The sequence below is a fragment of the Mesoplodon mirus genome (assembly GCF_964341445.2).
Source record: "Mesoplodon mirus genome assembly, chromosome: 12".
In the NCBI taxonomy this organism is placed as follows: domain Eukaryota; kingdom Metazoa; phylum Chordata; class Mammalia; order Artiodactyla; family Ziphiidae; genus Mesoplodon; species Mesoplodon mirus.
In genome coordinates this window covers 36,136,289-36,160,218 of record NC_138988.1, presented here as the reverse complement: position 1 = coordinate 36,160,218, position 23,930 = coordinate 36,136,289, and the positions used below count along the sequence as shown (strand labels likewise).

At 56.4% G+C, this 23,930-nt stretch overlaps 2 protein-coding genes and 2 long non-coding RNA genes across 8 annotated transcripts in view; 2 read left to right on the top strand and 2 right to left on the bottom strand.

Annotated features, from left to right (window-relative positions):
- The window catches only part of ITIH1 (inter-alpha-trypsin inhibitor heavy chain 1), a 14,454-nt gene extending 10,016 nt beyond the window's left edge, over window positions 1-4,438 (top strand). The window contains exons 18-22 of the mRNA XM_082639602.1: window positions 40-153; window positions 1,207-1,408; window positions 2,327-2,499; window positions 3,091-3,202; window positions 3,358-4,438. Coding sequence (XP_082495728.1) covers window positions 40-153; window positions 1,207-1,408; window positions 2,327-2,499; window positions 3,091-3,202; window positions 3,358-3,487 — 731 coding nt within the window. The 3' untranslated portion in view covers window positions 3,488-4,438. The remainder of the gene's footprint in view (window positions 1-39; window positions 154-1,206; window positions 1,409-2,326; window positions 2,500-3,090; window positions 3,203-3,357) is intronic.
- The window catches only part of LOC309814158, a 14,752-nt gene extending 6,124 nt beyond the window's left edge, over window positions 1-8,628 (bottom strand). Inside the window, exons 1-2 of the long non-coding RNA XR_014295629.1 lie at window positions 7,904-8,628; window positions 2,558-2,665 (exon numbers count right to left, since the gene is read on the bottom strand). This is a non-coding gene — a long non-coding RNA (uncharacterized lncRNA). The remainder of the gene's footprint in view (window positions 1-2,557; window positions 2,666-7,903) is intronic.
- Window positions 6,881-23,930, top strand: ITIH3 (inter-alpha-trypsin inhibitor heavy chain 3). Of its 5 annotated transcripts, none has more exons than XM_082639603.1 (22): window positions 6,881-6,993; window positions 7,643-7,663; window positions 8,638-8,804; window positions 8,890-8,994; window positions 9,260-9,422; window positions 9,976-10,089; window positions 11,128-11,253; window positions 11,558-11,674; window positions 11,898-12,066; window positions 12,659-12,784; window positions 13,063-13,244; window positions 14,484-14,669; window positions 14,834-14,973; window positions 15,649-15,803; window positions 16,423-16,440; window positions 17,509-17,532; window positions 17,773-17,805; window positions 17,963-18,076; window positions 18,568-18,772; window positions 19,476-19,648; window positions 19,840-19,951; window positions 20,268-23,930. In XM_082639603.1, exons 1-22 carry the CDS (start codon window positions 6,901-6,903, stop codon window positions 20,395-20,397), a joined length of 2,673 nt encoding a protein of 890 aa, XP_082495729.1. In that variant the 5' UTR covers window positions 6,881-6,900; the 3' UTR covers window positions 20,398-23,930. The 5 variants fall into 5 exon arrangements, with proteins under 5 accessions (XP_082495729.1, XP_082495730.1, XP_082495732.1 ...); XM_082639605.1 differs by having other exon boundaries at window positions 6,910-6,993; window positions 8,874-8,994; XM_082639604.1 differs by lacking the exon at window positions 7,643-7,663.
- On the bottom strand, window positions 16,447-19,467 carry LOC309814159. The gene is made up of 3 exons (XR_014295630.1): window positions 18,995-19,467; window positions 17,529-17,632; window positions 16,447-16,694 (listed from the first exon to the last, which is right to left on the bottom strand). It is a non-coding gene; the product is annotated as an uncharacterized lncRNA (long non-coding RNA).

Here is a 23,930-nt window from a genome sequence, read left to right as displayed (position 1 = left end):
CTGATACTCAATCTAATAGACTCCATGCTGTGCCCCCAGTGGACACTGACCCCCACTTCCTCATCCACGTGCCCCAGAAAGAGGACACTCTGTGCTTCAATATCAACGAGGAGCCTGGTGTGGTCCTGAGCCTGGTGCAGGACCCTGACACAGGTACGGGTGACATTACGCCCTCTGCCAGAGAGGGTGGGGCCTGGGCTCTTCTGTCCTCAACGTTCAGCCATGAACAGGAAGGACAGTGGCTGTGGCCTCCACTCCCCTCACCCTGTGTACCCGCCACCTGGCTGGGCTCAGCCTGCCTCCTTCATGCCCCATCCACCTGCCTGGGCCCTATACAGGGCCTGCTTCATGGGCATGTGACCTGTGCAGGTGCACAGGACCCTGCCCTTGGAAGGACCCCATGCTTGATTGAATGCTCTGCTGGTTCCTCTTGAAATTCTTAACAATTTTTGAATGAGGGGTCCCTCATTTTCATTTTGTACTGAATCCTATAAATGATGCAGTGGCCCTGCCACACCCCCTCCCCCGTCCCCCGGCATGGCTGCAGGGGTCTTGGAGCCTACCTCCCCAGCAGGGCTCAGGTGATGGGAACAACACCCTCTCCACTCCATCTAAGTGGCCCAGAAGTGGGCCACTTCTCCCACCCTCCCAGTCCAGTCAGGCCATCTGCTAATATTTGTTGAGCACATTCTAAGGTCTGGGGACACAGTGGGAACCGAAACAAAGTCCTTGCTCTCGTGGAGTTTAGGGAAGCGAGATAAACAGGTGAACAAATTCTTAGCTGACAATTTCTGAGCATGAGATGTGCTGTGTTGGGATAGTGAAGACGGGAAGGGGGCTTTTGGCTGCTCAGTTCAGAGGAGGCTTCTGTGGAGAGGCCCACCTGCAGCACCTACTGTGACCTGCCCTGTGTCAGGGCCTGGGTCCACAGAGAAGGAGCAGGCCCAAGGCCTGTCCTCAGGGAGGTGACACCGCCTTCAGGGCCCAGAACGGAGGGCTAAGTCTCAGAGAGTTAGCGTGGCGGGAGGGGAGGGAGGCAGTGCTGCGAGCGGCCTGCACCTGTCCTGAAGGCCCCTCCCCTTGGGTGGTGAGGCCCTCAGAGCCCAAAGAGGGTGGGCATGGGGGCGGCAGGAGCAAAGACCAGCTGGTGGGGTTCTAGGGAGAGCTGGGCTGCCCTGACCCGGATGGCCCCTTACCCCACTGCAGGCTTCTCAGTGAATGGCCAGCTCATCGGCAACGAGGCCAGTAGCCCTGGGAAGCACGAGGGCACGTACTTCGGGCGGCTGGGGATCGCAAACCCTACAACAGGCTTCCAGCTGGAAGTGACTCCTCAGAACATCACGCTGAACCCTGGCTCCGGTGGACCCATATTCTCCTGGAGGGACCAGGCCTCACTGCGGCAGAATGAGTAACCGGGCTGGGGCCGGGGCCTGGGAGGGGAGGCGGGAGTGGGTGTGGTGAAGACCAAGGCACGAAGCCCCAGAGCCAGCTCTGCTGCCCGAGCCTGCTGGGCCCTCATTCCCCGAGCTGTGTCAGTGTGTGATGTCCATGTGGCCTCCACGTAGGCTGTGCAGACATGTCGGGCCCCGTGGACCATTCCCCACCCCTGACTCCCAATTTCCCTTGATTGCTGGACACATGCTCCAGGCCCAGCTGCCTGGATGCTGTGCTCCCGTGGCACCCTCGCCTTGCAGTCCACCCCTGTCTCCAACAAACCAAGCCGACTCTTCCTCCCAGGCCCAGCGCATTGGCCACCTCTTCCCTGAAGCCATCCTAGTCCCTTCCTCTGCTGAACTCCAGCGTTCTCTAGGTTTCTTTCAGCCCCTGTCTTAGTACGCCTTGTTTAGTGTTTGTTCCTTCCTTCACTCATTCATTAATTCAACAAACTCTGCTGAGCACCAGAGTCCAATGCTGGGCAGCAGAGCTATAGGAAGAGGTGGGCAGAGTCCGGTATGGAGGACACAGATGATAAGTGGGAGTCAAAGAACACAGACTCGTAATAGACAGGCTGGAGCCCAAGTCCTGGCTCTGCCACTCACCAGCTGTGTGACCTTGAGCAAGTTTTTTAACCTCTCTGAGCCTCAGTCCTCACAGGATCAGAGTGGGAATTGAATGATACAGTTTGCGTGGAGAGCTTAGCACAGGGCCTAGCACATTGTAAGGGCCCCATACACAATAGCAACAAGTGGGAAGGAGCATGGAGCAGGTAACCGTCAACCCCCTGCGGGCAGAGGGGTTCATAAGAGCTGGGTCTCAAGGACAAGAGCAGCTGAATGGAGGGGGTGCAGTGCAGCTGCACCTGCCCTCATGGCACCTGGCCCCACAGGGTGGTGGTGACCATCAACAGGAAGAGGAACCTGGTGGTGTCCGTGGAGGACGGGGGCACCTTCGAGGTCGTCCTGCATCGGGTATGGAAGGGGAGTGCCACCTGCCAGGACTTCCTGGGCTTCTACGTGCTGGATAGTCACCGGATGTCGGCACGGACACACGGGCTGCTGGGTACGGCTGGCTAGGCGGGCAGAGCTGTGGGGTGGGGTGTTGAAACCAGAGGACTTACCCTGGGTCAGCTTTGCAGAGGGTCACCAGGATAGGCTCACCTCCAACGTGGCCTACAAGGCTCAGAGTTCCAAAGAGGGTCCCAGGGAAGGCTTGTCCCACAAAAAGGCTGCAAGCAAACACAATGAAGCTAAAGGTTAAGTGAGCATGGGAACGAGTAAGGAGAGGTCCGATTAGCAAATGGAAAGGTCCAGTGGACTCCCAGAGACTTCCTGAGTGGGATGGGTCATCGGCCACACTGCTTCTCCTTGTGGCCTTCCTGCAGACCCTGTTCTCTACCCCTCAACCCTCTCTCCCCAGCCAGATTCCTTTGGAATTGGTCCAAAAAGACAGGAGGTACAACCACCAGGCAATATATCTGCTTCTTTATAGCAAGTGAACTAAAGGTGGCTTTTGATGCCAAGATTTATAGAAACAGTCAAGCCCTTGAAAAACAATTGTTTAAGCAACTCTCTAAGCCTCCAGTGAGCACCTACTGAGTACAAGGCAGCAAGGCCCCCGATGGTAACTGCTGTCTCCCATATGCCTTTCCAGGACAATTCTTCCACCCCTTTGATTATAAAGTGTTCAACCTCCACCCAGGCTCTGACCCCACAAAGACAGACGCCACAATGGTGGTGAAGAAACGCTGGCTGACGGTCACCAGGTGGGTGGGCTGCTCTCCCAGCATCTCTGCCCTTGGCCTTCCCCATCGTTGCTCCAGGCCTTCCTCCAGGTGTCACAGGGTTGAGGTGGGCTTCCTGGGGCGGTGCAGCCCTGCCAGATCCAAAAGGTGATCCCAGTTGGCTTGTGTCTCCTCAGGGGCTTGCAAAAAGACTACAGCAAAGACCCCCGGCATGGGGCTGAGGTGACCTGCTGGTTCATCCACAACAACGGGGATGGGCTGATCGACGGTGTTCACACTGACTATATCGTCCCCGACATCTTCTGAGCCCCCAGCCAGCACACCAATCCTCCCCTGGGACCATGGCAGAGGAGGAGCCTGACCTGCTGCCCAGGCCACACCTCCCTGTCCAAGCTGGTCTCCTATGTCGAAGCACTCATGACTTCCATTAAAGAGAGGCTATGTCCAGACCAGGCTGGCTGCTTTGGGGGAGGGGGGTGTGGCAGGGAGGCAACCCAAGATGTTGCTCCTCAGAAGGGCTCAGGAGTCACGGTAGACCAGGAGGCTGGGCGGGAGCCGGCACCAACTCTGCCCCCACCCAACCCTGTTCTCTGCAGCTGCCTGGCCCCGTGCCCTCTGAGTGTCCTGGGTGTCCCGTGCACACAGCTTCCCCTACAGGTCCAGAGACCAAAGGACACTCTGGCAGCACGTATGGGAACAACCCGCAACAGCTGCAGCTGCCCCAGTGCTTCCTGTAGCCAGGAACTGTTCTAAGTGCCTTTGTTGAATTAATTAAATGTATGCTCCCAACAGCCCTGGGGGATACTTTTATCAGGACTACTTAGGTAATTTGTCCAAAATCACTCATCTTTTTTTTTTTTTTGCGGTACGCGGGCCTCTCACTGTTGCGGCCTCTCCGGTTGCGGAGCATGGGCTCCGGACGCGCAGGCTCAGCGGCCATGGCTCACGGGCCCAGCCGCTCCGTGGCATGTGGGATCTTCCCAGACGGGGGCACGAACCTGTGTCCCCCTGCATCGGTAGGCGGACTCTCAACCACTGCGCCACCAGGGAAGCCCCCCAAAATCACTCATCTTTTAAGTGGCGGAGCTGGGATTTGAACCTCTGCTATCTGGAGTCAGCATCTATGTGCTTAACCACCCCATGTAAATACTCCCATCAGGCTGGGTGGCTGATGGCCAAAGCCTGTTGGGATTTGGTTCTGGATATCCCAAACTATCACTTAACACGAACATGTGAAAGAAATACATGAAATATACATGGACTTGGGGTCCTGAAGAAGTCCTGCCAGGAGCTGAGGGTCACCTATTGGGGTCAGGGCCTCAAGAGGCAGTTCCCAGGCCTCCATCCTCCACTGGATTTCCCAGCTGGGGGTTTGGAACCTCTGAGAGCAGGCCTATGTCCCCAAAGCAGAGACGGCTACTGCCCAGAAGCTGTGATTTCAGGGGCAGGAATAGCAGCCCACTGACTCCTCACACCAATGTCTGGAATTACCCCTTCAGAACGCCTTCCCTGGGCCTTGTCCAGGGGCCCAGTTACAATGTGACGTTACAGGGTGTGTGGAGATGAACTTGCACTTTGGGGAGCCACTGGCCCTTTTGGCGAAGGTTGATGGGCCTCCACCCACTCCTTTCCAAAGAGTTTCTGTTTTTTCTGGCTTCTGTCCAGTTCCCATTCCAGATGAGGCCCATGGGGGCTCAGATCAACAACACAAATGCTGAGGTCCAGAGCTGCCCCAGGCCCAGGGACACAGAGCCCTGAGGGGCAGCCAGTGGAATTTCAGAGCCCAGCCCACCATCTGGAGTATCCTGGGCTTCTCAAGGGAGAGCCACGGGCTGCCAGCTGGCTGGTCACCCTCAGCAAAGTCTGCCCAACTGGGGCCTCCTTTTCCTGTCCTCTAGAGTGGAAATGGGGTGAACCTGAAGATTTCCTAGATTCCTTTAATTCGAAATTCTGTATGATGACTCTGGGTCCCTCCAAGTCCCCAGCTGTCCTTCAGGGGCCTCTTGAGCAGCCTCAGAATTTCCTACTTTGAGTTGTCCCTCCCACAAAACTCCAAGTATTGGGGGATGAGGCGGTAGCCTGGAGGAGAGGGGCTGGGGAAAGCTCCTCAGGTGGCTGCAGGGCCGTGAGGAGGAGCCACTGGGCAATGCTGGCAGGACAATAGTCCTGCCACCCCTGCCACAGCCCCAAGAGCCCAGTGGTCAGCGACCATAGACGCTGAAGATGACCTCATGAACTAGATGTCCTGGGAGCCAGACTGTAGGGCCCTTCTCTCTGCTCCCAGGTGTCAGCCCTGAACTCGGTGCCCGCCGGCAGTGTGGGTCAGGGTTCAGGAGGCCTGAGGAGAGCAGGGACCCCCAGCCGGGACTCAGCAGCTCCCTTTGTTGATCCGCTATTGTTTTGCTGACTTTGCAGCTCTCTGTCATTACTTCTGTGGCTCCTGCCACTTCCAGTCACTAGTCCACTCTTTCCTTGTGGCTTCTGCTGCCTCAGAGCTTCTGCTTTCTGTCTTCTCACTCTGTTTCTCTGCCCTCAGCAGTCAACTCTCTCTGTACATCTCACAGTCAAGTGCACTCTTGGCTTTCAGTCAAGACCATGGTACGATCCATAAATTAGCTGTCCTGTGCTCAGGCATCCTCATCAACACTGTTCAGTAGTGGCTGAGTAGGGGGGTCACTGGGTCACTTTGCTCAGAAGAACATGGGTATGGCCGGCACATGGTAGCCACTCTGGAAGGTCTAGGGGCTGGCAGGGCCCTGGGATGGCCCAGAAGGACCCAGCCCCCACTAGGAGGGGATAAGACCCTGCCTCTGAGGCTCCCATTGTCCTAGATAGCAGAACTCCAGGCTCACTGGAGACTTTCAGGAGAACGACTCTCAAAGAGGCCGAGGGCAGCTGAGTTCCTCGCCAGACTGGGAACACAGGGATGAATGTGACACATGGCCTGGCCCTCCAGGTGCTCAGAGTCTAGAGAGAGTGATCAGATCCAAACATGTGAACCTCAACCAAGGTAATGACAGAATGTAGGCCCTTTGGGAGCTTGGAGCCTGCAGCAGGGCTGTCTGTGGTCAGCTAGGGGACAAAAGAGGAAGACTTCTGAAGGACGGACACAGGCTGGCGGAGATAAGAGATGGGATGTGCAGAGAAGGGGGAGGTACGCCAGTGGGAAGAGAGTTAAGTTCAGAAAGCAAGTTGGAGCTGGACCACAGGACTTGGGAGTTGTCCTTTTCAAGGGGTCGCGGGAGACAGAGAGAGTAATGAGCAAGGGGTCAGCCATGGAGATCTGAGCCTTGGAGGGATGGGTCTGGTTTGGTGCCCTGGCTGCCTCAAGAAGGGGGGGCTGACTGTGATCCAGGAGGCCAGACCAGAGGCCACGTCTGCAGTGCGGCGACAATGCTCAGATGCTGTTTGTGACTCCATATCCCATCGCCCCCTCCCAGGGGGTCTCGGGGCCCATTTGCCAACACAGAGCTTCTGCTTTCTCTGGGGGCCTCCTTGTCCCACAGCCGCCAGGAGTGAAGTCCTAACACTGCTGACGATACCCACCGGGCCTCCTTGGTACAGGCAGATCCAGGCCCATCACTCCACCCATGTCCAGCTTCCCCGGGGGATCGTCCCGCCTCCCGCTCCTCCCGCCCACACTGCAGGTCGATGACCCCACTTGGGAAACACTAGGCTTGCTCATATAAGGAGCCCAGGCGCCGCCAGTGTGCTCAGCGATGGCGTCTGCTCGGTGGCCCTGCCTCATCTTGGCTCTGCTCTCCAGTGTGGCGGTCTCTGGCTTCCCTAGAAGATTAGGCGGGCTACTCGGGGTAAATCTGCCCCCTCTTCACCATCTGGCAGGCAGAGGGGCCAGGCCGGCGGTCCTGTGTGGAGGGTGAGGAGGAGGCAGAGGCTGGGCGGTGAGCTGCAGGGAACAGAGCTGGTATGCGGGGAACTGGGCTCCAGACCTGCTCCCTAATCCTGGGCAAGGCTCTTAAATCTCCTGGGTCTCTGTTTCCCTACCCGTCAGGTGGGTGATGCAGCACGATCAGCTCACCTCACTGAGGGGCTGTGAAGGTCCACGTCTGAGACAAGGGTAGAGGCCTCTAGGAATGGCCGAGCTGAGCCATGTGGCATACAGTGGTGGTGGGGTCTGGATGAGGCCTCAGGGGCCTGGGGCCCAGGGAAGGGCAGAGTGGGTCAGGGTATATGGGGCAGGGGAAGAGCTCTGGCTTTGGTCCCCCTTGCCCTGATCCCCCCGGTGAACTGGAGATCTTCCCTCCCTGCACCTCAGTTTCCCCATCTATTCAGAGCCCTTCCTTCTCTGACATGTGGCTCTGGGTGGGTCCATGTCCAGAGGCCCCTCAAGGTGTGTGTGTGGGGGTCACTGCTGAACCTTGGCCTCAGCCCAGAGCCTATTGCCAAGCCACTGTAGCCTTGGCCTTGGCCTGACCCCTGTGTTTGTCTTTGTTTTTGCAGAAACGGAGCCTCCCGGAAGGGGTGAGAACTTTCACCAGGGATGGGGCAGGGCAGGACGGAGCTAGTTGCCCAACAGAGGAAGGAGTGGGCCACAATGGCAGGTCCCTCCAGCTGGCAAACAACCTATGGCCCCCTGTCCTCGCAGACCCCCGCTGTGACTCCAGAGCCCTGGGAAAGAGCACCACGGAACCATGGCCCTCGGACCCACTGATAGAGCAGAGGACCGCCCTTCCACGAGTCCATCTTCCCACAAACACTTACCGAGCACTTGTCAGGCCCCATGCACAGGGCAGGAGACACACAGTGAATGGCCCCGTCACGCCTTCACGAAGCATCTTTATATCCATGTTTAACCCAGACGTCTCCCTGGAGCGTCCTTTGGTCTTTCCGTTGGAAAGAGGGTTTTTGGGGGCACGAAGGCCCTCCCCATGCACTGCCCTCAGATAGGAAACAAGGGCCTATTTGGGAGACAGAAGCGGGCAATTACCAAAGGACACAGGGGGTGGGCTGGGGGGTGTGTAGACACACTCTTTCTAAGCTGAGGTGTGGAAGATGAGCAGGAAGAGCTAGGACCTGGCATAGCTGGAGCACGGGATGAACAGAGGAGGCAGGACCTGCCTGGAGGCCCCCAGAGCCAGGGGGAAGACTGTCCTGGGGGCAGTGGTGAGAACGGGAGGGCTTCACGTGGCGGAAGGACAGGGTCAGATTTGGGTTTTTATACCATCTCACTGGCTACAGCTGCATGTAAACAGATGATAGAGCTAAGGATGCAGAGTGACCATCAGAACAGTGGTGGCCAATTAAAGGTGGCAACCAAGGATGCTGCCCAGGCTTCTGACATGGGTGACTGGGAGACTGGAGGGGCCACTTACCAGGCAGGAGTTTTGGAGCCCACAAAGGGGAGCTTGAAGGGGAGACGGCAGGAGGAAGGCCTGGTTTCCGGGTGCCTCAGGCTGGCTGGTCACCATCTGCTGATCACTGTCCCTCTCCCGCAGGTGGTCGATGGCATCGAAGTCTACAGCACCAAGGTCCACTGCAAGGTGACCTCCCGCTTCGCTCACAATGTCGTCACCACCAGGGCCGTCAACCACGCAGACACTGCCAAGGAGGTTTCTTTCGATGTGGAGCTGCCCAAGACAGCCTTCATCACCAACTTCACCTTGTGGGTGTCACCACGACTGCTGGCTCTGGGCTGGGAGAGGAGTCTGGCTCAGCATGGGTCCCCCAGCAGCTCTCTATCCCTGCAGGACCATTGATGGTGTTACCTACCCTGGGAATGTCAAAGAGAAGGAAGTTGCCAAGAAGCAGTATGAAAAGGCCGTGTCCCAGGGCAAGACAGCTGGCTTGGTCAAGTAAGTGTGGACCCCCAGGCCTTGGGGAGAACGTCAGGGCTGTAAGGGCCCTCAGAGACACAAACAACAGAACAGCAGCTATTATTATCATTACATGGCAAAATGCGTCGTAATTCTTACAACGTTATCTCATTTTGAATTTGAGGCAACCGAGGCTCAGAGTGGGTAGGGGTCTCCCCCAAGGGTAAGGGACTTGAACCCAAGGCCCAGGAAGGATGGGCTGGTGCTGTCTTTGGGGGAGTTATTGTCTTGCACCCACATTCAGGGCCTCTGGGAGGAAGCTGGAGAAATTCACCGTCTCAGTCAATGTGGCTGCAGGCAGCAAGGTCACCTTTGAGCTAACCTATGAGGAGCTGCTGAAGAGGCACAAGGCCAAGTACGAGATGTACCTCAAGGTCCAGCCCAAGCAACTGGTCAAGCACTTTGAGGTAATCAGCTGCTCTCCTGCAGCCCCTGCTGAAACTGCTGGGGGCAGGGTGCTGGGAAGGGTCCCTGGGCACACCCCACAGCAGGGTCAAGAACACAGAAACCCAGGCCCTACCACTTGGTTGAGGAGGCATGAGGGAATTACAGTGGTGCTGGCTACAGCACCTGGGCCAAGGGGAGGAGGCTGGGCGGCACCTGGCATATCCAGGTTGGGTGCTGGGCCCTTGGGAGCAACATCACAAAGTGTCTCTGTAATGCTTGCAACTGCTTACATGGGCATTTTACCTACATCGGAGTAGAAAGCCAAAGGAAATGCTTTAGTGGTAGAATCTGGGGCACCATATGGCAGGTAGTAGAAGAGTTCTGGGGTCAGAGTACCCACTTAAAAGCCCTTGTGGTCATTTTCTTGGTGGGAGACAGCAGGCTTGGCTGTCACAGAGCTGTCCTAGAGGCTGCTCCTTGTACATCACTGACCCATCTCCTTGCCCTTGTTGTCCTGGAGGCGGGGCTCTGCACTGTCACTGAGTGACATCTCCTTACCTTTCGCCATTTCAGATCACAGCAGACATCTTCGAGCCCCAGGGCATCAGTATGCTGGATGCTGAAGCCTCATTCATCACCAATGACCTCTTGAGCAGCGCCCTCACCAAGTCCTTCTCAGGGAAAAAGGTGGTATAGATGCCCCTCGGGCCTGGGGAGCAGGTTCAGGAACACTGACCCTAGCAGGGCGAGTCTGAACCTGGGGATTTGGCTGATGCAAGGGGGAGAGAGAGAGAGAGAGAGAGAGAGAGAGAGAGAGAGTGTGTGTGCATGTGTGTGGGGTGGGGGTGGGGGTGGGGGGATAAGTCTGCAACATCCTCTTTCTCCTAGGCCCCCTGGGTCAGCAGTGAGGATGCTGGAGGCAGGGGGCTGCTTGCTGATGATGACCTGCCGGAGGAACTGGGGTCTCAACTGCACTGGGGGACAGGGAAGCCATTTATATAGCCTGGTCCCATTCTATTTTGGGAAGCAGGCAGGGCAGGTTACTGGTCCCTGTTTTACAGATAAGGAGACCGAGGCCAGAGGGAGTTTTTTAGATCTGATTCCACATGAGGGGTGAAAGAAAAAAGGGAACTTTATTCTTGGTACTGGTGGTTGGCTCTGGTCCCCAAGGTCCCCAGCAGTTCCAGGGGCCTTGCTGATTATGGGCAGTGGATGAATAAATGTTTATGTGGACAGCAAACCTCAGTCAGGACTCCCAGGGTGAGGCCCAAGGAGCATACGCTCAGAGGGCTGCTGGCCTCTGCAGGCGGTGCCCTCACCCAGGGCCCTTCCCCATTCCCTACTCTGCTCCCTTCCCCCTCCTCCTGGCAACAACACACACAATACCACCCAACATGAAATTCCTTTTCATGGTGCAGAATTCCCCTCCCAAAGTGGCTTCTTAGTGCAGGCAGAGCTAAGGGACTTGTGGGCCCAGTGAGCAGGAAGAGTGAAAGGCTGGCTCAGATAAGGCCCCTGGCCTCCAAGGAGCTCCTGATCTCCGAAGGGGAGAGAGGTGCTCAGAAAGGCTGAGCACCCCAGAGGGTGGCAGGACTGCCCAGGCACCTACCTACAGGCTCCTCGCCATGAGGACTGCACCTTGCTCTCCAGGGCAGCCCCGGGCTGAGGTCTGCAGAAGGCCGGCCCTGGCCAAGCTGAGCAAGGCTGGCCATCACCCTCCCTCAGGGCCACGTGTCCTTCAAGCCCAGTTTGGATCAACAACGTTCATGCCCAACCTGTACGGACTCCCTCCTCAAAGGAGATTTTATCATCACCTATGACGTGAACAGAGAGTCTCCAGCCAACGTGCAGGTAGGTACCCGCCAACTGGCTCTGCCAGGCTGGTAGATTCCCCACCATGATGGGGTGAGGGCTGATGCGGGGAGGGGCTGCAGCTTCATCTAGTGAGACACACTTGATCCTCAGCCCAAGGATGAGTTTCCTGCAAGGTGTGGGGACAATAGGTAGTCCAGAGCCTTCGTGTGGGACCCCTGGAGGGGTGGAAAGGACATCTTTATCTTGGGCTGGTTAACGGCTGCCTTCTATTTGCAAGGGCAGCCAACGTGAGGTTGCTGAAGGGATACTGGCCTCCTCTCTCTCTCTCTCCCCTTTCCAGATCGTCAATGGCTACTTCGTGCACTTCTTTGCACCTCAAGGCCTTCCGGTGGTGCCCAAGAACGTGGTCTTCGTGATTGACGTCAGTGGCTCCATGCACGGTCGGAAAATGGAGCAGGTACTCTCCTTGGTGCAAGGGGGTGGGGGTGGGATGTATGGGAGGGGGAGAGAGATTTTTAAAAAGTGGACGAAGTCAATATTTCCAGTGAAAGAGGGGAAAGGGGGACAGGATTCTAAAAAGGCACAAATCATCTGCCCCTTTTTTTGCAGATGGCATGGGCCTCACCGCCAGCCCAGGCTGGGAAGACATCTTTTTGTCTGCTTGTCTTTCTCCTTCCCAGACAAAGGATGCCCTCCTCAAAATTCTGGAGGATGTGAAAGAGGATGACTACCTGAATTTCATCCTGTTCAGTGGAGGTGTGACCACTTGGAAAGACACTTTAGTTCAAGCCACTCCTGAGAACATCCAGGAGGCCAGGAAATTTGTGATGAATATTCGTGATCAAGGAAGTAAGAACAGAGGGGAGGGAGCCACATCCTGCCACTCCTCTCTGCCTGAGCAGCCTGTTTCCCTCCTGCCTTGGGGCAGAGACTTTGCTGCTGGTCCAGGCCCGGCAGACCCTGGCTGGGGGTAGAGGTGGGGGTGGGGTGTCCTCAGGCTAGATACTGGGGCGTCTTCTCTGTGGTCTAGGGAAACCCATTCTTTCTGTTTCTAACCTGTGATCCTGGTGCCCCACTAGCCCCAGCAAGATACCCTAATCCATGGCAGTTTTGTATGAAAGATGACAAGTGACATCTATACTGTTCCCCACTCCTCCCTGTGAGAGGGGCTGGGAGTCCATCTGACTGTTCTCCAAATTGCTCTTACAATCACCGTGTGCATCTATCCTTCCGGCAGCCCTGAGAAGCTGCTTACTCATTTGAAAGACTAAGACATTCATTCATCACTCACTGAGTCATTCAGTCGATACTCACTGAGTACCACCACATATGGGCAGGCAGGGTCCCTGGGCACGTGAGCAGGGGCTGCTGTCTCGACCTCCTCCACCCTGGCACCCTGAGGACATGCTCCCACGGTGCCGTCTGTCTGTCTGTGTGCCAGTGACCAACATCAACGACGCGCTGCTGAGGGGCATCAGCATGCTGAACAAGGCCCGGGAGGAGTACAGAGTCCCGGAGAGGAGCACCTCCATTGTCATCATGTTGACCGACGGGGACGCCAATGTGGGTGAGGCAGTGGGTGTAACTCTGGCTGCCGCTCCTGGCTCTGTAGCTGGCGTGCTGCAAGACCTTGGGCAGCTCTCTCCAGGGTCCCCCATGGTCTGTGAGCCCCTCAAGGGCAGGGCCCTGCCTCCCTGCCAGGCCTTCCCACGTCTGCCTCTACAAGGGCTGGTGGCCATGACTCCGCCAACTCTGCACGTGTAGAGGTCAGATCTGTCCAGACAGAGCTTCTCCTGACAGCCGCCGGGGCTGTGGCTGGAGCGTGAACACCTCCTTCTCCTGCAGGTGAAAGCAGACCTGAAAAAATCCAGGAGAATGTGCGGAATGCCATTGGTGGCAAGTTCCCCTTATATAACCTGGGCTTTGGCAACAATCTGAATTATAACTTCCTGGAGCGTATGGCCCTGGAGAACCATGGGCTTGCCCGCCGCATTTATGAGGATTCCGACGCCAACTTGCAGTTGCAGGTATGCCTTGTCTTGCACACCTCTGGGAATGAGGAGCTCACTACTTCTTCAGGAAACTGTTCCACTGTGTGACAATTTCAGTTATTAGAAAGAACTTCCTCTTGGGTTGAAATCTACCTCTGGTTATCTCTTACCCATCAATACTGGTTCTGATTTTGTCTGTGGGCTACACAAAACAGACCTGCTTCCTCTGTAGGATTGCCAGATCAAATACAAGACATCCAGTTAAATATGAATTTCTCATAAACAGCAAATAGTTTTTTAGCAAGCATGCTCCAGATATTGCATAGGACACTGTATTAGTTTACTAGTGCTGCCTTAACAAATTACCATAAACTGGGTGGCTTCCACAACAGAAATTTATTGTCTCACAGTTCTGGAGGCTAGAAGTCCAAAATCAAGGTGTCAGCAGGGCTGGCTCCTTCTGAGAGCTGCGAGGGAAGGATCTGTTCCAGGCCTCTCTCCTTGGCCTGTAAATGGCCATTTTCTCCCTGTATCTTCACATCATCTTCTCTGTGTGCATGTCTGTCTCTGGGTCCAAATTTCCCCCTTTCATAGGGACACTAGTCGGATTGGATTGGAGTCCATTCTGAACACTTCATTTTAACTTGATTACCTCTGTAAAGACCCTTTCCCCAAATAAGGTCATGCCCTGAGGTAGTGGGGGGTAAGGATTTTAACCTATGTATTTTGAGGGTACACAATTCATCCCATGACAGCTGTACTTTTACTAAAAAGTAACTTGTCATTTACCTGATATTCAAGTTTAACTCATGTCTTGTATTTTCATTTGCTAAATCTGGTACCCTCCCCCTCCTCCCTGGCACAGGTGACTGCTTCTCCACCTCTGCAGTGGACCCCCCGGCCTTCCTCCTGTCAGTCTCCGGGTCTCCATGCTCTCACTCCACATCGCCTTCTTTAGTCGGCCTCCACCCTTCCTTCTTACTTTCATTCCAACAAACATTTCTTGAGTCCTTTCTATGTGCCAAGAACTCTGTCCTTTCCTTTTCTATTCCTCCCAGTCTCTACCTGGGGGGGAGGGGGGAACGCGGTGAGGAAGGGCTCCCTCAAACTGAAGGGCATAGTCAGGGCCACGTGGAAGTAGAGATCAGGAGCCAGGACTGGCCCAGCCCGGAGACTCAACAACCCGCGGAGGCGCCAGTGGGAGCCTGCCCACCCTGTCCTCTCTCTGCCCGCCCTGGTGGCCTGAGATGAGCAGGTCCCCTATCTGGACTCCAGGGCTTCTATGAGGAGGTGGCCAACCCGCTGTTGACAGATGTGGAGGTGGAGTACCCTGAGAATGCCATCCTGGACCTCACCCAGAACAGTTACCAGCACTTCTACGACGGCTCTGAGATTGTGGTGGCTGGGCGCCTGGCAGATGAGGACATGAACAGCTTTAAGGCGGACGTGAAGGGTCACGGGGTAAGCTGGGCTGGGGCCCGGCTGTGCGCTGGGGATGGGGGATCCACACGGACAGGGCTCCAGCCTCCTGGCTGACGGCCCAGCAGTAGCAGCTCCTGAACAAGGCCCACCTGGCTCCTGGCTCCAGGCCTCCAGCCTCTCACCTCCTCCCACCCCTGCCCCAGGCCATCAACGACCTGACATTCACTGAGGAGCTGGACATGAAGGAGATGGAGAAGGCCCTGAAGGAGCGGGACTACATTTTTGGAAACTACATTGAGCGGCTCTGGGCCTACCTCACTATCGAGCAGCTGCTGGAGAAACGGTGACCCTGGCCCACCTCTCACACAGCCGGGCCCCGCACTCAGCCCCCAGTACTGCCCCAGCACCTACCTGTGAAGCCCCCTGTGCTGGCTATGCTCCGTGGGGAGCCCACGAGGAGGAAACTTACACCCCAGGAAGTGCACCTCCACGCCCACTCCAGCTGCCCTGCCCTCTTCTTGGCCAGGCCCCATGGCCTGTTTTTCCTGGAGGAGAGCCGGGTCCATCATCTGGGGCTCAAGCAGCAGCCTGGGAGCACCTCGAGGGCAGGGGTGGGCCTCAGCATCCTGTTCCCCGCACCCAGCATGGGCCCACAGAGGTGTTGACACTGAACACAACCAAAGGCTGGGACCCCAGCCCTCAGCCACAGGGAGCAGGGCTCGGGCCCACGCGAGAGGGCCGTGTCGGCCTTCTGTTAAGTGGGCTTGGCCAGGAAAGCCGCTGGCGCTCAGCATGTGAACACTATTATGACTGATTGTTGCGGTGGCCGTCTTGAGCCCCTTGTATTTTTCAGGTGGGGAAACTGAGGTCCAGAGAGGAATCAGGGCATGTCCGTCTGTCCCAGGGAGCTGGTGAACCAGTTTTTCCTGAGTGCTAGTGGGCTCTATCCTGGGGGACCCCATTGGGAGGGGTGGAGGAGGGTCCTGGGCTGACCCTCCCACCCCGCCCCTCCCCACAGCAAGAATGCCCATGGCGAGGAGAAGGAGAACCTCACAGCCCAGGCCTTGGACCTGTCCCTCAAGTACCACTTCGTGACGCCACTGACCTCCATGGTGGTGACCAAGCCTGAGGACAACGAGAACAAGACAGCCATTGCCGACAAGCCCGGGGAAGGTGGGCACGGAGGGTGGGGGCCAGAACTCGGAGGCCTTCTTCCAGGCCCCTGGCCTTAGGTGCCCTGAAGAGAAGAGGGCCAGGCTGAGGAGACCAGACCTGCTGAAAGGCGCAGGTCCTGGGGGCATCGAAGGAAAACTGGCCAAGGGATGGGGAGGGTGTTGTAGAGGGAGCAAAGCCATTAGTGTGAATAGGAGCCTCGAAGTCTCTAAAAGGGCACAGTGCCCAGGGTCATTTCCAGGAAAGGGACTTAGGCTGCAGCATGGAAGGGTTCAGTTAGACAAGAAGAAGCACTTCTGACCTAAAAGTTAGGCCTGGAGCAGGCGCCTGGGGACTGTGAGAGGAAGAGGCCCTGAGAGCTGGAGGCTGGGACCAGGCCTGCTCAACCAGACCCCAAGAGGGGGGTCCTGAGTGTCCCTGCAACTGGCACAGGTGATGGGGGTTGGCGTTGGGAGGTAAAGAGCCGGTCTGGGCCAGGCCTCTGCCTCTAGGAGCTCTTGGTTCCTGCAGGGGGCACACGAGGCCTGGGGCTGGCTGGCCAGGCAGTAAGTCGGTCACATTGGCCCTGACACCAGGAGTCTGTGGCCTCTAATGCATTTCTCCTCTTCCTCCCTCCCAGGGCCTGTGGATGCAGAAGGTGAGCTTTAGCCACTGCTGGGTGGGTGTCCCAGGAGAACGACAAGAGAGGACCAAGGAGGCCTTTCCAATCATGCTGGGGATGTACTGCCTGGGGAGGGGCCCTCAGGACACCTGGGTTCAGCTCCCAGCTCTGCTGTGAACTCTGCTGGGGCTGGGCTCTGTTCCACTCTGAGCCTAAGGGTTCTCGTCAGTTGACTGACGGTAGCTTCCTCTGCCCAAGGAGGGACAATCAGTATGAAAGTATTCTGTGACCTACAGAAATTAGCAACTCAATTAGCACTCGACTAATCCCACAGCAATCCTTTAAGGGAGTCCTCTCATGGTTCCATTTTACAGTGAGGAAACTGAGGCACAGAGAGGTTAAATCTATTTGCTCAATGACTCAGTCAACAGGAGGGCAAGCCGGGACTTTGGCCCAGGCAGCCTGGTTCCAGCGCCTGCGCTGGAATTCACAGCATTTTGCGTTTCTCTCATTGTAAAATTTGACCATCACCCCCCCACACACAAACCCACCACCACCAAGCAGGGCCTCCCCAGCCCCTACTGGCCTGCCTTGTCTCTATCCATACAGGCTGTCCTAACCAAGCAGTATATTTGGAATGGGTCATGGCTTTGCCCTCTCAACAGCCCTGTGAAATGTAGTCACTGTGCGTGTGTGTGTGTGTGTGCGTGTGCGTGCACATGAGTCTGTGTGGGTGTTTTACTGCCAAAGACAACAATCACCTGTGAGCCTCATCCCACCCTGGGGGTGGGAGTTCAGGGGTGGGGGACGGCATTGCTCCTGACACAGAAGCTGACGACCTAATGGCTTGCATTTTAGCTACGTGGAAGTGCTGAGCCCCAGTATTAACATTACACCCATATTACCCACCAGCCCTAGAAAGGAGTTCCCTAGGCATGTCCCATTTCTAAAGCCTAAACTTAGGGGGTCATATTCCCACCCTCTATCTGTCAGCGTTGGGGCCCCACTGGGGACCAGCAGCTCCAAGACAGGCAGAAGGCATGGGGTTGGGGGGAGGGAACCCCTAGACCTTGCTCACGCCTGCCCTTTGGCTTCTTTTTTCAGTGATCCCCTCCATGGCTTACCTGAGTGAGTATGTGCCAGCTGCCACAGAGCGTGGCCCTGTGCCGTCCCCCTCCGGAGTCTTTCCTGAATCAGCTCTCTGGGACAGGCAGATGGTTGGGGGGTCCTGAGGAGACAAGGGAAGGTGTGGGTTTAAGAGCATTATGGAGTAGGAAGGGGAGAGGCATGAACCGAACTCTGGGTGGGGGTCCTGGACCCTCCCCGCCTGCTTGTTTAGCTCAGCCCTCTCTCCCTTTGCATCCACAGCCAACTTCCGGCCTCCCCAGACACCCTACTACGGTGAGTTCCCCAGCTCCTCCTGGGGCGAGGCCCAGGGCCCAGGGCCGAGCACCTCCTACCTGTCTAGGAGTCCATCCCATGGGGACTAGGAGGCAAGGGGAGGGCCCCGGAACAGTGAGAGGCCCTGGGAGCCAGCCCTTTCTCTATGTGCACTCAGTGGATGGGGACCCCCACTTCATCATCCAAGTTCCAGAGAAGGACGATGCCATCTGCTTCAACATTGACGAAGACCCAGGCACAGTGCTGCGCCTCATTCAGGACCCTGTCACAGGTGGGGACTGCGGGCTGGGGCCAGGGTCTCTTCCTGGGAGGGCCTGGAGTCCCAAGGACAGGCACATGGACTAGCTTCTCACTCTGCCTATAAGTCACCCATCTTACATGCAGACTACCTCCTGTAGGGATTACAGATTCCACCCAGAGCCACAGGCTCACCTAGTGCCCCCGGGGCCAGTGGTGTTGGGGAGACAGTTAGAATTAAGTGCAGCCTGGGCATGCAGGCAGGACCCAGCCTGTGTGTAGGGAATCATTTTTCTCTGAACAACACTGGCCCAGGCAAGGGGCAGATCCACAGTGTGGGCCCTCAGCCACTAGTGTAACCCCCATGTGTCTAGGAACAAATAGGGCTGGCTCGGAAGTCCTGGTCTCTCAATGGGGCCCCCACTGGGCTACCCCTCAGCAGGTCTGGCTGAAGGGGAAGGTGCGTCCCTAAAGACTGGACTCAGAAGGTCTTGCTGGTCTCTTGCTACCCCGCCCCTCTGGCAGGCCTCACAGTTAACGGGCAGATCATTGGTGAGAAGAGAAGCAGCCTGGACTCCCAGACCAGAAAGACTTACTTTGGCAAGCTGGGCATTGCCAATGCTCAGATGGACTTCCAGATTGAGGTGACACCGGAGAGGATCACCCTGTGGCACGGGGCTGCACAGAGCCTGTTCAGCTGGCTGGACACAGTCATGGTCACACAGGATGGGTAAAGCCCCTCTACTGGGTCTCTGAGAGGCGCTAGAGCGCAAGGGTCTAAGGAGGGATTTGAACAAATCGCAGGACAGAAGATGCACAGGGCTCACAGGAAAGACCAGTGGCCTCAGAGTTCAGCCCCTGCCTAGGGGAGGGTGACCATGGTGGCCCCCCACCAACCCCTGGGGCCCCCATCAGAGGCAGTATTGGTAGCTAGACAGTTCATAGGACTGACCTTGAGGGAAGGGCTGTGTGGACGAAAGCATTAGGTGGACCTGGCAAGCAAGCTGATAGCGACAAAGATCCCTGCATGCATCGTGTCTGGCTGAACTTGCTTGTTCTCAAACTCCTCAGCCTCTCCTGCATCTTCAGATCACCCCAAGCTGGGTGGGCAGGGCAGCGGTGTTAGTTCCACGGAGGCTCAGAGAGGGGCAGAACCTGCCCAATGTCGCACAGGAAGCCAGTGGTCGAGCTGGGGTTCGATCCCGGGCCTCCAGACCCCCAGGATAGCCCCTTCTCCTGCTTACAGAGGAGCAGGGACCCACTCAGTGGAGTGCATAGTCAACGTGCATGAGCGTCTTCTCTCTAACACCCCTGACATAGTTTCTGGAGTCTGTGTGCTCTCAGGTGTCATGTCTCCTGCTGAGATACCCTTGATTCAGATGCCTGGTGTCATGGCCACTGGGCCTCACTGCTGACCTCCTCTTCTCTCCTAGGCTGTCTGTGACGATCAACAGGAAGAACAACATGGTGGTCTCCTTTGGAGATGGGGTTACTTTTGTGGTTGTCTTGCATCAGGTGTGGAAGAAACAGCCCATCCACCATGACTTCCTGGGCTTCTATGTGGTGGACAGTCATCGGATGTCAGCACAGACACATGGGCTGCTGGGTATGAAATGTTCAAGCCTCAGGTTGTTCAGGCCACATGGTGGAGGGAAAAAGCCATGCAAAGGGCCAGCCTAGCCACCCTGGACCCAGGGCTCAACACCCCATCCAGCCTTTGCATCTACCTTGGAAGGCCAGTGGCCATGTCACATATGGTGGTGGCAGGGCTGACAGTGTGGATGTTTTTATTCCCAGGACAATTCTTCCACCCCTTTGACTTTAAAGTGTCTGACGTCCACCCAGGCTCTGACCCCACAAAGCCAGATGCCACAATGGTGGTGAAGAACCATCGGCTGACGGTTACCAGGTGAGGAGACTCTATTGACGTCCTCACCCTGCCCTGTCACAAGACAGGAGGAAGGAGCTCTCTCTGCCCACGCACATCAGCCCAGCTGGCTCTTGTCTGTGGGGCATCCTTGTTTCCCTCTGGGGTCTTGGCCCCCACTAACTGGGAAAAGGCCAAATTTGACCCCCTAGAAGGAGTAACCACAAGACCTCATTCTTGTCCAGAGTCTGAACTCCTAGAATTGGCAACTTTACACCCCTTTTCAACCTTAGGTCCTTGGGCACAGCAGCCATCTTGCCTACCCCGTGTATCACAGCATCTCTCTCCTTTCTCCCAGGGGCTCCCAGAAGGACTACAGGAAGGACATCAGCGTTGGCACAAAGGTTGCCTGCTGGTTCGTCCACAACAATGGGCAAGGGCTGATTGATGGCGTCCACAGCGACTACATTGTCCCCAACCTGTTCTGAGTGGACCTGCCAGCTTCTGCTGAGACGGCTGGCAGGGCTTGCCTGGCATCTGGAACAGAGGCACAGAGTGGGGCCTGATGGAGGGCTGTGACAGTAAAGGCCAAGGAGAAACCAGACGGCTACCAGTGTCTGCATGCTTCCATGAGCCCCTGCTCCAGGGGACAGGCAGCTCGAAGGAAGGGCTGGCTGCTGGGAAGGCAACTTCCTGGGCCTCTCCACCGATGCAGCTGAAAGACGCAGTTGGTTGGGGTGGTACTATGGGGAGTCAAACACGTGACGGTTGGGGAAGGAAAAAATCAAGAATTGACTCGAGAGCAAAGAGGCTCTGAGAAGTCGGGAAGGACTGACTGCATTTCAGAGTTCAGGAGGGTCAGAGGAAAAGTCAGGGGTCATGGCTCGCAAGCTCTTACCAGAACCTTTAGGCCTGAAGTTCCTTCTATGACTCAGGAGCAAAGAGTGCTCCAGGGCAGACCCAGCCTGCAGCTAATTGTGCACGCCACCTACCCTTCCACTCTAATCATCTCGCCATCCATCAGCCCACCCATCCCCCGCTCCCACCAACAACCCATCTATTCAGCAGGTAAACCCAACATTCTGGGCTAGGATCTGGGAGCACACAGTTTAATAACCCAGGTCCTGCTTGCATGGGTGCCCAAGTTTCCCTTCAGCTGGGCTGGGGATCCCTGGGATCCTCCAATCACTCCTCATGGTGACCACATGCTGCACCCTCACAGTAAGTCCTGGGTGGGGTGGGGGTCAGACAGAGGTTCCTAGAGAAGGGGCTCTGAGGGCTCTCAGCCTGGACAACCCTCTCCCACCCGGACAACAGCAACTGCCCCTCCCCAGTCCTCCTGCTTCCAGAGAGAGCTTTTTGCAGTGCAGACCTGGTCATCATTCCCTGCCTGAAACCCTATAAATGACATCTCCCACCCAGGGTTCTTGGGACAAAGACAAAAGTCCTTCCTGCGGTCTCTCCAGCTTCATCAGCCCCCCACGCCAGGTGCTCCCTCTCACTGTCTGCGTTCCAGGCACACAAACTGCTTCCAGTTCTGCAAACACAACCCCTCCTTGCCCAGATCCTTTGCCTCTGCTGTTCTCTCTGCCTGAGGGGCTGAGGGCACGCTGGGCAGAAGGTACCCGCCTGAAGGAAGCATTGGGTGGCTTCGCTTATGGCAGAGCGGGGGACACAGTAAGACCGGAGGAGGTTGCAGCAGATTGGGAAGGGTCTCGAATGCCAGCGGGGTGGAGTGGAGTGGGGTCTGGCCATGGCTCACCAGGAAGTTCTGCTACCTCCCACTCCAGGGGCCCCTCTGTCTGAGCCAGGACAGGGTTGCCCAGGACCCACACTGGCTTGGGGGCCCGGAGAGGGCTGGAGAAGGGCAATCCAGGAGGGAACATCCGTCACCAGAGGAGCCCCTGAGGCGCTGTTACTGCTCTAGAGAGAGGGCCACATGAGACATGGCCCCACACTGAAAGCAGCAGAGGTCCAGGCTGGGCTGGCAGAAAGGGCCCAGGCCTGGGATGGGACACCCTAAAGTGGGCAGTCCCAGGTTGGCTGAGGAGCCATGTAGCTTTAAACCAGTCATCTTGAGGTCAGTTTTCACATTTATGAAATGGGGAGAAGGATCCTGCCAGATGGAGCGTGTGAAGAGGCATCGGCATGGTAGTTTCTGATCCTCCTCAGGTGCCTATCTTTGTCCTGCTGCTCCAGCTAGCAACCAAACCCAGCGGGCTGGGAGAAAGGCAGCAGGATGTGCCCAGCCCAAATGTTGCCCCCTTCCCCAACACATAGTCAGGGAGGTCTGTCCTCTGCCCAGTCCCACCTCGTCCTGGCTGTGCCTGTCCCTGCCTACAGCCTCTGAAGGCTCCCTGGGCTTTCAGGATAGAAGCCAAGCTCCATGGCGAGGTGTAGGCAGCTGGTGCTGGCCTGGGGCTGCTTCCCCACCTCACCAGCATCCCTTCCACCTCACCCCACGGCACTGCTTCCCTTTACCTTCCTGGACTCAGTGCAGTGTCCTGGCTCTGGTCCTGGTGTCCCTGCCCTCCTTTTCCACTGGGCTAACTTTTCTTTATTCTTCAAAACTCAACCCCAGTCCAATCCCAACCATGACACTACCAGGAAGCCGCCCCTGATATTCCTCAGGTTGGGCAAGATGTCTCCCTCGGGGCTCCTTGTGGCAGCTGGTTGTCCTCTGGGTGGCAGCCGTGTCTGTCAGGTGCCCAATGTACCTGCAGCACTCGGCCCAGGGCCTGGACCAAGCAGGTGCTGGAAAGCATGCAGTGAACAAAACAGTGACATGCATGGACCTACTTCCAATTGTTCACAGAGAACTCATGCACTTCAGGTGCTGGCTGGGCCAGAAAGTCACCCAGGACCCCGCTGTTGTGGCACAAATGCCACAGCCCAGCCCAGGTGGTGGCGTCTCGTTCTGCTATGTCAGGGCCAGCCCCACAGCAAGTTCAGCGGAGCCCCCGAAGCTGCTCCCTTGTCTCGCTGAGCTCATCTGAGCCCCTCTGGGTGACCTTCACAAAGTGACTCTGCCTGAGACCCCTGCCTGCCACCCAGGCTTGATGGGGAGGCAGCTATGCAGGAAAGAGTGTTCCTGAGCGTTGGGCAAACTTGCTGCTGGAGACCCCTCCCTCCCACCGGCCTCTCTTCTACCCTTCTAGAAAGACTTACTCAGCAAACACCCTGTATAGCTCAAGAGCTGGGAAAAGAATGTTCTCCCTGACCTGGTTTGCTCCCTCTCAGCAAGCAAATGAACTCATTTTCTGCTTTACCCTGGCTGCCAGGAAGCTCAGAGCAAAGCTTTTTTGCTGCTACAGCTTCCCCTACCCTGATGTCTCTGATTTAACTCTCCTCCTGCTTGGCTCTTTTCTCTTATTTTCATTCTCATGTTTTTTGGTTTTATTCTCTTTATGCTTTTTATTTGTAAGCCAAAGACTTGTGTCATTTTTGAAGAGGTAGGTGAAATAATTATAAATGTTTTGAAAGTATGCTTTGCCTGTGCAAGAATTGGGTGGGATCTTTGGGGTGCCTAACCCTGGGGCACAAACAGGAGAGGAGACCCTCAACAGCCCAGGCTCCTGGGAACAGACCCTTGCTTCCCTCCTGGGACTGGGGCCTCATCTCTGTCTCCTCCGTCTTCCACTGCCAGCTTCTCTGCAAGGTGGTGAGAAGACAGGCCTGTTCCTGAGCACAGGTGTGAAAATCAGATTACGTCTGGCAAATCCCACTGCAAAAGGGCCCAAAAGTTTGCTGAGAATGACGAACTTCTACCCAGGTCACTTTTTTTCTTTTGAGTCAAAACTGGTTTTCATGGACCATGTCACCATAAAGCAGAGTGAACGCTGCTCCCAGGAGTGTTCTCCTGCCCTAGGCCCCCAGCAAGAGCAACGTTTTGACTGGATGGTTTAAATCTCTCTAAATCTTAGTTTCCCTGCCTGAGAAATGAAGGGACCAGACTGAAAGCTCTCCATGGGCCTTACTGGCCACAGGCCTTTGAAAGGTTGATGGCGGATGATTCTAATGT

Excerpts from the sequence above, each read along its gene's own strand:
- ITIH3 (XM_082639603.1), top strand. The coding sequence starts at position 6,901 with ATGGCGTCTGCTCGGTGGCCCTGCCTCATCTTGGCTCTGCTCTCCAGT. Across the intron at positions 8,805-8,889 it reads TTCATCACCAACTTCACCTT|GACCATTGATGGTGTTACCT; the intron begins GTGGGTGTCACC and ends CTATCCCTGCAG. Across the intron at positions 10,090-11,127 it reads AGTCCTTCTCAGGGAAAAAG|GGCCACGTGTCCTTCAAGCC; the intron begins GTGGTATAGATG and ends ACCCTCCCTCAG.